The sequence below is a fragment of the Diabrotica virgifera genome, chromosome 8 (assembly GCF_917563875.1).
Source record: "Diabrotica virgifera virgifera chromosome 8, PGI_DIABVI_V3a".
Classification (NCBI taxonomy): Eukaryota; Metazoa; Arthropoda; class Insecta; order Coleoptera; family Chrysomelidae; genus Diabrotica; species Diabrotica virgifera.
Window position 1 is genome coordinate 62,860,484 of NC_065450.1, and position 12,361 is coordinate 62,872,844.

At 34.1% G+C, this 12,361-nt stretch overlaps 1 protein-coding gene across 1 annotated transcript in view; it reads left to right on the forward strand.

The window, feature by feature from the left end:
• The window catches only part of LOC126890078 (alanine--glyoxylate aminotransferase 2, mitochondrial), a 32,645-nt gene that overhangs the window by 18,909 nt on the left and 1,375 nt on the right, over nt 1-12,361 (forward strand). The window contains exons 5-7 of the mRNA XM_050658908.1: nt 3,417-3,704; nt 6,976-7,197; nt 10,597-10,845. Coding sequence (XP_050514865.1) covers nt 3,417-3,704; nt 6,976-7,197; nt 10,597-10,845 — 759 coding nt within the window. The remainder of the gene's footprint in view (nt 1-3,416; nt 3,705-6,975; nt 7,198-10,596; nt 10,846-12,361) is intronic.

A 12,361-nucleotide genomic window follows, 5' to 3' on the forward strand; every position in this document is an offset into this window, starting at 1 on the left:
GAAATTATACGTCATGAGGGAGACAGGGCGTACCAATCTCTCGGCCAAAGTGGGATAAACAAGCAAAGATTTTTCACGAATACAATGCATCTATAATAATTTTCTTCATAGGTTCTCCCCAATTTTCTATATCAAAGCAGATGTTATAATACAATTTTCTACTTTTTCAAAATTTTTATAGTTCATAAAAATGAAGCCTTGAATAACTTTAGTATACTTGCATTGTCTACTGGAATTTCCAGATATATTTGTTCAATATTGTGTTTTTCTTTACCCAACTACTAACAGTTTCAAACTGTTTGACACTTCACCTTTTCTGTTAATAAATTTGCAAATTTTAATAACTAATAAATCGGAGACTATAGTGAGCAGATTGTTGAGTGTTTAAAATAAAAGTGAAAATATATAGTATATGTTTACCATAAATTAATGTTTCCAATAATAACAAAAATATGTATACAACATAACGACTTATAAACAGGGTGGCCGAAAAATGTGTTGAATAAAACTTAATACCAGATGAGTTACAACCAATGAACATCAGAGCGTATGAAATAAATTAGAAAGAGAAAATAAAAATGTATACCATTTTTATTCAGTTGCAATGCGAAGGCAAAACAATCTTACTTTTCAATTAGAATACGGAGCGCAGTCCAGTCCTCTGAATCGCGATTTTCGGCTCTTATTGGAGCCTCATCGGAAAGAACGTAGGCACTGTTCTCCATACCCTAACTGACCAGCGTCGAGAGTTTTTCCCACCCATTGCAACCGAAGTGAAGGTATTAGGTGACTAGCGTCATCTGGCAATTAAAAGATGAAGTAGTTTTCAATCCTAATAGCAACATTAATAATATTGAAAATATTAAAAATATTACTAAAAGATTTTTAAATTGAAAACTTATTGGTACATTTCCCTGGTGACACCTCCAAGGCTTCTACAATTTGCAAGCCAAATGGATGCTGCAATGAAGACAAAGGGAAGGAATTCTACACTATGCAATTCACATCCCCCGTCTGTAGCTTGGTAAAGTTCCAACGGAAAATGCACCTGGTTACTCTACGGAGTAATACGACTATAAAATAAAAATGTATACCATTTTTATTCAGTTGCAATGCGAAGGTAAAACAATCTTACTTTTCAATTAGAATACGGAGCGCAGTCCAGTCCTCTGAATCGCGATTTTCGGCTCTTATTGGAGCCTCATCGGAAAGAACGTAGGCACTGTTCTCCATACCCTAACTGACCAGCGTCGAGAGTTTTTCCCACCCATTGCAACCGAAGTGAAGGTATTAGGTGACTAGCGTCATCTGGCAATTAAAAGATGAAGTAGTTTTCAATCCTAATAGCAACATTAATAATATTGAAAATATTAAAAATATTACTAAAATATTTTTAAATTGAAAACTTATTGGTACATTTCCCTAGTGACACCTCCAAGTCTTCTACAGTTTGCAAGCCAAATGGATGCTGCAGTGAAGACAAAGGGAAGGAATTCTACACTATGCAATTCACATCCCCCGTCTGTAGCTTGGTAAAGTTCCAACGGAAAATGCACCTGGTTACTCTACGGAGTAATACGACTATAAAATAAAAATGTATACAATTTTTATTCAGTTGCAATGCGAAGGCAAAACAATCTTACTTTTTAATTAGAATACGGAGCGCAGTCCAGTCCTCTGAATCGCGATTTTCGGCTCTTATTGGAGCCTCATCAAATTATAAAGAGTTCACAATATCATCTATTTGGGCGCCAATGTTAACGATAACTGGGGTATAAAGAAAGACATATTGAAAAAGTCAGAGCTGCCTTCTATAAACTAAAGAAAATTCTCACCAATAGAGATATTACATTTAAACTTAAAATCTCTACATCCGCTGGAATTATATATTTCGGCAGAAGCCTTTATGACCTTCCTCCCTTCCTGAGATTTAAACCAAACAGTACTTATGAGGAGGAATTATGTAATGACTAACCACAAAATACTACTGGGCTTATACTTAAGGAATCCAACTTTATGATGAACTTAGCTATGATGACACCAGAACCAAATTCCACTGAGAAGATTAACACAATTATATGATACCTATAGAGAATAAAAAGTCCCAAATATGAATGGGGACTTAATATGGTTCACTGATGGTTCTAAAACTGCTCATGGTACTGGATCAGGAATCTTTGGCAGACATGCAATTATAATAAATCTTACAGCCTAGATCAACATACAACACTGTGTTGTGTGGCTGAAGTTTTTGCTTCGGTGGTCTGCACTGATGAAATCATAGAAATCATGAAGGAGACCCCAAAGCAAAGATAATCAACCTTTATACAAATAGCCAAGCGGCTATTTTGACAGTAAAGAACCCACTAATCAAATCAAAACTGATTAGAAACTGGAAAGATCTTCACAATAACCTAGTAAAAGATAATAAAATGTCCTTAATATGAGTGCTGGGTCATGAAGAGGTGCAATGGAATGAACGAGCAGATTTGTTGGCAAAACAAGACTCTAGAGAAACTTTTGTAGGTCTGGAACCGTTCTGTGGCATTACTAAAGATGCTACAAAAAACGAGGTTCAGAAATGGCTAATAAGAAATCATCAAAAGAAATGGAATCTAGAATAAGAAGGCAAAACTCAAGGGCAAATCTAGAATAAGAAAATAATCAAGAATATTGCTAAAAAAATGTGACCGAAATGGTCCAGTGACCGAAATGGTGACTGGACATTGCCTTTAAGAAAACACGTATACAAACTGAGGAAAGTGAATAAATCGTGATGCGGAAAATGCGAAATAGAAGAAGAAACTCTCATACAAATCCTATGTTATTACAATGTGCTAAGTGATATGAGGCAGAAATTCGCTGATCAATTAAAAATTTAATCAGAAGGGATCCTAAAACTACCAATAAGGAAACTGTTGGCCTTCGTTGAGGCCCCAGGGATTATCAGAGATTAATGGAAAATACTAGGAATGGTACAAAAATCTTACGACCAACTGCCAGAGATAAACGAACGAATTCGCCTGAACTAAGTAGAAGAGGAAGACTGTATTTTCACACAACTAATTGTAAAATCGGTCCTTCTCTCTCTCTCTCTCTCTCTCTCTCTCTCTCTCTCTCTCTCTCTCTCTCTCTCTCTCTCTCTCTCTCTCTTGATTTTTTAAAGGCCCTGTCTATGTCTCTAAAATCTAGACACAGCAATTTCGTTCCCTCACCAGCATTGCCCTGGTAAAACCAAGCAAATAGAGTTTCTTTTCACCTTAAATCTTATACCATTAGTGGTTGTAACTTGTAACAACCTTGGTTGTAACTTATGTAAGTAACTTGTTATCAAGCAAGTCTTGTAGGTTGTAGGTATTGTAAAAGTCTTTTCCATTTTACATTTCTTATCTTATACTTATATTTTAAATTTTTAGACCATGAATCCCGATATCTATCAAGGAATATGGGGAGGAAATAAATGTCGCGACAGTCTAGTACAAACAGATAGGCATTGTGACTGTACCGGAGAATGTGAAGCAGGTTTGAAATATTTAGAACAGTTTGAATATGAGTTAAATCACGATATTCCAAAAACTGGGTTAGCAGCTTTTTGGGCCGAGTCCATTCAAGGACTTGGTGGTGTCGTGCAGTATCCGAAGAATTTTATAAAAGGTGTTTATGATCGGGTTAGAAGCCAAGGAGGATTATATGTAGCTGATGAGGTAAGTAATTGCTAAGTTGCAATAAGGAATAGTATGAGCTCTTCTTCTTTCAGTACCCTGTCCGATAAGCGATCGTTCAAGATCGTATTGGCAATAATAATTTTGTCTATGGCAGCTCAAGACAGATTAGCGGTGGTCTCTTGATACTGAGCTACTCTTGATCTATGAGATAGCACATAATTAATGACATAAAAAAGCAATTTTTTGTACAATAAATGAACAATAGTATTTATAATATTCGTTTTTCAACTAGGAGCAGTAAGGCAAACTGATTCTCTGGCTTACCATCTAGAAGCAAATCAAATATCATTTCGAAACAAGAGAAACCCTATTTAATATTCTAGCCTTCTAGCCTAGTGTAGCCATCAAGAAATATGTTATTGGTAGAATTATACATGCTTTATAGTCTACAAGCATGGTTGATGCCCTCATGACTACCCTAGATCACTACTATATCAAAATTAGGTGATGTGTTCCCTACGGATTCATTTATTTGATGTCTTTAGTAATAACATAATATAAAATGCACTTTATAGCTCTTAAAATGAGTACAAACTCCAGGGGCGTCATTTGATAGTGTCAGGGGCATTTGCCCCCCCTGACCCTGAAAATGAGTGAAATTTACAAAAAATACTTACATCAATTTTCATCATTACATCATTGTAATGTATTGTATATATAATGCTTGCCCCCCCCCCCAATCAAAATTTCAAATGACGCCCCTGACAAACTCTCAAAATTGACAATAGAAGAAAAGATCGAAGGAGTGAGTTCTTCAGGTGGGAAATATATTTATTTCCTATAGCTAAAGAATTTTAGTCTATAAATCGACACATTATAAAATGCTGTAGATCAAGTACAAATTCCTAGATTGCAACCAACGTTTTATGATAGCGCGTAGCACGATGCAGCAGTTTTGTAAACATGTATTTTTTATTTAGTAACATTTAAACAAAAAAATTTTTATCCGTGTTATCTTTGGCAAATTTTTTAAATGTATTTTTTGACAAATTTGGAAATTTGTTCTTAATAAAATTATTGATATAGTTAAATAGATAATCAAAATAATTCTCAAGAAATAATCATATTAGTATTTTGATTTAAGAAATAATGATTTCGCCATTGTGTCGTACAAATTACATAACAAATAAAAACAAAATCACACCGAATCATCTAAGAAGTTAAGTTAATGTAGGTACCAAAAGCGTTCAATTTTATTGTTCAAAAATATATAATGAATTATTTTAATCCTAAGTGATATTTCTTATAAATTTATTTAAGAACTTCTTGATATTTTGAAAACGAATTTGGATTCTTTTATTGTTTTATTTAAATCAATATTCGGTATACACGAAAATGATTAATATTATAATATAAATAAGAGATAAATAGTGCCTCAAAGCGAATACGTCTTGAGTTACTATTTGCCATCTTTTGACACTCTAGTTAAATCGGAGAGTGCAGGAAGAGTCTATACCAGTTTCGGGGACTTTTTCCCCTCGTCAATTCCTGTCAATGGACATCCTAAGTCTTGACGTCACAAAATTGGGAGGAGCTTATATTTGGCTCCAAACAATTTTGATTATAATGTTAAACACTCATAAGGAATTTTTCATTTATTGTTTACGTGGTTTGTGTGACAAAATAAGACTTTTCATTTAGGTATTTAGTTAAAGAAATGTGTCAGTTAAGAGATTTTTATTCGTTTTTGCCCAGGTGAGTTAATTTAATGCAATGATAAGAACGTAAACAGTTTTGAGGTTATGTTTATTTTCAACCACCAAGAAATAAAAACTACCTGAGCAAAAACGAATAAAAATCTCTTAATTAACACGTTTCTTTAACGAAATACCTAAATGAAGTCTTATTTTGCCACACAAAGCACATACATGAAAAATTCGTTATGACAATTTAACCGTTGACTGATAAATTTACTGGTTTAACGTTACGAACAAAATTGTTTGGAGCCAATATAAGCTCCTCCCAATTTTGTGACAGTTGTGACGTCAGACTTAGGCTGTCCATTTCCACCTGTTGTCAATCTAGTGGTATGAGAACGATATTTATTGTCGTTTTCTGTGCTACTGGACTGAGAACTTATTTTGTTTCTTGGTAGATGTCTCTACGATATTCGTTGCATTTCTTTCTTTGCAATTCGGAAAGGCCCAAAGCAGGGTACCTGGTTGAACTGGAGAGAAGAGGATATGGGACTACTGATGAGGGGAAAAAATCCCCGAAACCGGTATAGACTCTTCCTGCACTCTCCGATTTAACTAGAGTATAATGCTGCTGCATTTTCGGATTGCAAAAAAATTGAAAATGTTTATACATTTTTAATTCATTTACTCTTTTGTGAAGTACTTAGGAAGCTTTCTCTATTGAAATGTTAGCTATCCTGATCCCCAAAAATATGTAAATCAGGTTGGCAATATTGACCGTTGAAGTAGTCTAATAAAATGGTCGTCACGAAGTGTTGCATGTGAATTATGTCTCCCAGTAAATATACCTAATAAATAAGTACTCAGCAAGCTTCCTTCTCCAAAATTCTCGTTGGAATTTTACCACGCTGAGCAGATGGGACGTGAATTATTTAAAATTCCCTCATCTTAATGTTCGTTTCGGCACCCGTATGGCTTATAATTTTTTAAAGTCACGGGGGTAGTAACCAGAGAACTCCCACCTGTTGTCAATCTAATGGTATGAGAACGATATTTATTTCGTTTCTGTGCTACTGGATTGAGAACTTATTTTGTTAATAAAATATTAGTTCATGAAAAGGATGTCAAAACGATATGGCCAAATAACCTATTTTAACAGTTTATTAAATAAATTCTTTGACAGAAAACTAGTTGAGTTACCGGAGACAGTAACAGCAATGACCACCAAAAGAACGAACGAGAAGTGGTTTAAGTACTTCAAAAAATAAAGGAACGAAAAGCAGTTTTTATCAACTTTTCTTATTTGGTCAAAGCTGAGACTCAGTGTTGCCAAATGTCAATAAATTACCTTATTTCGAATAAGAAATAAGCAGTAGGATTAAGTAGTAAATACTCATTCAGCACACATTATAAATAAATGAGTTTGATGAGTTTTCCTGAAGCTAAAAGAGGTATAAAATAATTTATTTCCCTTATTTCATTCATTTTACAGTTTCACTCTGAATTTCATTTGTAGTTTGGACATATTGCCGTTTTAAATAAAATGATTGTTTCAGTAAAGATTTTTAGTATTGTTATTTACTTTACTTTATGTTATGTTATTTACATTTTAGGTACAAAGTGGATTCGGTAGAACAGGCGACCATTTCTGGGGTTTTGAGAGTCACGGTATAGTTCCAGATATTGTTACTATGGCAAAGGGTATTGGCAATGGCTATCCCCTAGCAGCAGTAGCCACTACCAAAGAAATTGCAACTGCTTTAACCAAAGCTGTACACTTCAACACATTTGGAGGCAATCCAGTTGCCTGCGCAGTGGGAATATCAGTATTAGAGGTATAGATAAATATGTTTTATTTTAACTTAATAGTAGGGGAGGAAAGTATGCTAAACATGTAGTCACTCGAGCGTTTTGGGGACCTATTGGGTTGTGAAGAGTAGGTTCTAAAACCAAAAAAAAGTTAAGTACAGTTTTCCATTTTAGTGGGGACTTTCCATTTTTAATTTAATTTTCCATTTCCAACAATCACTTTTTTCGATTATAGCGCATTCACCCATAATTCGAAAAAATATTTAAAATAAAAGTTACTTATTTTTACGTAAGGAATCCGAATTTGCAATAAAAAATGGGGGCTCCTATTTAAAATTTTAAAGTAACCCCCCACCCTACCTCCGTGGGGGTCGTGTTTGGTGGCATTCGATAGATTTTTCAAACATATTGAATAAGTGTATTTTTCAGTTTTTCGATATGATGTTCATTTCGCGAAATATCGCGGGATTTGTATTTAAAATTTTAAATTTACCCCCCACCCCTATCCGTGGGGAGTCGTGTTTGGTATCATTCGATAGATTTTTGACAAATATTAAGCACGTATTTTTTAGTTTTTAGATCTATCGTTCATTTCGCGAAATATTCACTTTTTTCTTGTGAAACTTTCTGACACCCATTTCCTTATGCACCGTCCAAATCGTCTGATTTTTGAAATGTACACTGTTTTGCATGTACTTAACCCCCTTAACGAACTCCCCTGTGTTTAGAGCCAATATATGGTAGAGGTACATCTACAATGTACCAGGTTTCTCCCCATATAATAATCTGACGCGCTTGAGTTACTGCAAAAATCCCCGCTTGGGCTCCCCTACCATAAAGAAAATTCATAGTTACTTGTATGAAGTTAATCTTTAATTTTTGTGTAAAGTAATGAGTATTTTTGCTCTCTGATCACATGTCCCAAGTACTCAACTTTCGTATTTTGATAGGTAATCTTTCATTTCTTTCTAGTTACTTCCACATTTGACATTCTTTGAATCCATTATACTTTAACACCAAAGTTCAAAGGCGGCCAATTTATTCAGATGCACTTGTTTTAGTGTCCACGCTAACCAGCCATAAAGAATAGCAGAGAACATGTTACACCGAAGCATTCTTAAGGCCGGGACACACATATCCGTACCGAGCCCGAGCAGACACGGCAGAGTGTGGGACGCGCTACGGCGAGAAAGAAAAAGGGACATCTTGGATTTTAAAGCACCCTATGTAACGCACAGCCGGCACAGCTGAATGTGGCTGAATTTTTATGTTTGTGCATCACAGTGTCGCCATGCTGTTTTCTACAGTGCTAGTCAAAAGTCCGTACCCCCCTCGTATCTTTTGAACGATTATATCTATAATAGTGAAATTTGGAGGGAGTAAATAAACGGACGTAAGCTTCTTAAGTAGTTATGATAGGTGACGTAATAGTGACAGATGATGTTATAGGGCCACTGTGACCGATAATTTTAAATAGAACCTTATGGCAAGTGATACCTCGTTTGAAAGGTAATTAAAATACCTATTCAGTCATACTAATTTTTTTGGGTTTAGGTTGATTTTTATTTTGGTGAATAAATTAAATAAATATAATATTGTAGTTTCGAATTTAATTAATAAAAATTCAAATGTCCGCCTATGGATTTTTTGTCAAAAAAGTTGACGTTTATTAATTCTCTAGTAGTTTTTACGTCAACGTCAACCTGTTTGACAAGTAATCATAGGCGGAATTTTGAATTTTTATTAATTAAATGCGAAACTACAATTTTATATTTATTTCATTTATTCATCAAAATTAGCTTAAACTCAAACAAAATTAGTATGACTGAATAGGTATTTTCAATACCTTTCAAGCGAGGTATCACTTGCCATAAGGTCCCAATTAAAATTATCGGTCACAGTGGCTCTGTAACGTCATCTGTCACTATTACTTCACCTGTCATTACTAGTTAAGAAGCTTACGTCCGTTTATTTCCTCCTTTCAAATTTCACTATTATAGGAATAATCGTTCAAAAGATACAAGGGGGGGTACGGACTTTTGACTAGCACTGTATTAATTTCTTTCATAATTTCAATCAATGTTAAATGTACCTACAAGAATAATAGAATAATAACATTTACTTCTTCGTCATTATACTAGGTATAATGACAAATGAGGTGTCAAATTAAAGCTTATAATCCAAGGATAGTACTAAAGGTAAGAAATTAGACCTAGGTTGTCTGTCCGTCTGTCTGTCTGTCCGCGAATATAACTCCTCCGTCACTATACCAGGTCGGACGGACAGGCGGACAGACAGCCTATGTCAAACTTCTCATCTTTAGTACCATCCTTGGATTATAAGCTTTTATTTGACACCTCATTTGTCATTCTATCTGGTACAGTGACGAAGGAATCATATACGCTGTCGGACAGACAGACGGACAGACAGCCTAGGTTAAATTTCTCACCTTTAGTACCATCCTTGGATAAGCTTTCATTTGACACCTCATTTGTCATTCTACCTGGTATAATGACGGAGGAGTTGAGTTTGCAAACAGACAGGCAAGACGGCCGGACGGACAGACGGACGTGGACAATTCAATAATTTCACATTTTTCAAAATTGGTGAAAACAACAACATAATAAACTTAACTTAATTGGTGTTTCAAAACTACTTACTTTTAACACATTAGGTACACAATATTACAAGGTTTCTAGCAAGTTAAACGTCACAATGATTTAAGATAATCAAGTAAAAACCTATATATACATAACATATTAGAACATACCTAAAATACACAAAAATGATACATTTCACACACAAATATAATATCACAAAAAATTGTAACGTGATAGTATGAAAAAATAGAGGATACGGCAACGGTGTTACATGTGAAGGTCGGACCGGGTCGGATTCATTGCCAATATCTACACAGACATATTAGGGTGCTTTGATATCCAAGATGTCCAGAAAAAGTAAGGTATTTTATCTGTGGAGACACATAGTACCGCACCACGTCAGCACCGTAGCCCTGCTCGGTCATCGCATCCATGTCGCTGTCTCGGCTCGGTGCGGACGCGGTGCTGGCATGTGTGTCTCGGCCTTTAGGAGTAGTTCTAACCTTATATCCCGACAACAAAGAAACTGTTTAAGTTTAATGTATGATGCACTTGCTATTTCAATACGTATCTTAATTTCCTTTGGTTTGGTCTACATTTGATGTTATCCTTCTTCCTATATTATATTTGTAGAGGTATCTACACTCTCAATTACAGTATCTTCAATATTCAATTGGATGTTCGCATCTGCTTGTTTGGTCATGATCATGCAACTAGTTTTCTTCAAAATCATCTTTTGAAGAAACAGAAACAGAAATTATAAGACAACTTTAAACTATTCTTACGAATTTTTAGACTATACTAGATTTTTGTTCTTTATTTTAGATTATAGAAGAAGAAAGACTACAAGAAAATTGTAAAATAGTTGGAACGCCCTTAATATTGGGACTAGAAAAATTGAAATCAAATTTTTCTGTGATTGGAGATGTCCGCGGTAAAGGGTTGATGATAGGTGTTGAACTAGTTGAAGACAGAGAAAGTAAGAAACCTTTAGACCCGAAGAGAGTGATGAAGTTTTGGGAAAAGTGTTTAGAGCTTGGTTTAATAATTGGGAAAGGAGGTCTACATGGAAATGTAAGTAAATATATCTTTGCCGCTCTTACTTTGATTCGTTTATTTTTTGCTTTGATGTTGTGAATAACTCCGTATTATTCTTGTGAATTGTCAAAGTTTGTTTTATGACTTGGCTCTTGTTACATTTTTCTTCGGTTTATTTCGATCTATGCATAGGTTCCTCCAGATTATTACTTTCAGCATCGTGATATTCGTCACGACCTAGTCCTCCCATCTCTCTCTAGGTGTTCCTCTTGGTCTTTTACTGCTGACCTTCTTATTAGTAGGCCCTTTTTCCTTTTCTCTATGTATGTGTTTTAATAAATCTAACTATATCTTTTTGCTCATTGTAACCCTAAGATATTCTCAAAAAGATGGTTTTACACAAAATATAACAGACATTTTATAAAGACCATTAATAGGCTGAGAGCCAATCATGCTCTTACGCCATATTACATGCATAGAATCGGCTTGTCAGATACTCCCAATTGTACTTGTGGCAAAATCGGAGATCTAACACATGTCATACTAGAATGTCATTTAAACATAAATAACATAAACGACCTTTATAAGGAATTAAAAGATTTAAAATGTTTTTTCCCAATAAACCTTAATACTTTAATATTTACAAATGATATGGAAATTCTTCATCTCATTTATAAACATGTTAAATTATGTAAATACAAGTTGTAAACGTAATATAACAGGCATAATTTGTTCATGTGGTTTTAAAAAAAAAACACATAATAAAATAATAACAAAAAAATAATAAGTAAAAAAAAAGAAAAAAAAATAGAAACAAAAATAAAAAAAGAATAGAAAAAAAAAGAAGTGAAAAAAGTGTTTCGCACAAATTAAAATATATATTAAAAAAACAGTAAAATAATAAAAAAAAACAAAATAAAAAAAGCTACACAATGTACCAATGTATCTATAAAAATAATATTGTAGAATGTACTTATCTTTATAAGAAATTTATGACTATGAATCTGTAATCAATCACAAACAAGTCTGGCTAATTGGGTCTGTCAAAGCCATTTTTCAAAAAAAAACTATATCTTCTCCCTTCATTAGGTATCTTATTTCATGATTCATTCCCCCCCTCCATTCTTATTTTTTTCGTTTTCCAGTCTTATGGGAACTATACTTCTCAGGATTTTTCGTTAGGATATTCTTAATCTTTCTTCGTATTAATCTGTAAGGCACATTGTCTCAGCTGCATATGTAACTACTGGTCTGATTGTAACTCTGAATGTTTTCAGTTTTGTATTTTTGGTCTTTCATTATGTCTATGGTATCCCCAGTATATTTTGTTATGCCTGCTAGTATTTACACCGTTACTTCTTCACTTATATTATTTTTGCCATTAACAATTATTATTACCCCCAAATATTTAAATTGTTGAACTCTTTCATAAGTATAGTTTTCTATCTTAATTTGTCTCCTCTTGTTAACTTCTCTTCTAGAGCAGGTTAGATATTTTGTTTTTGCTTCCTTAATTTACAAAACTCATTTCCGTGCTTAATTTCTCAGGATT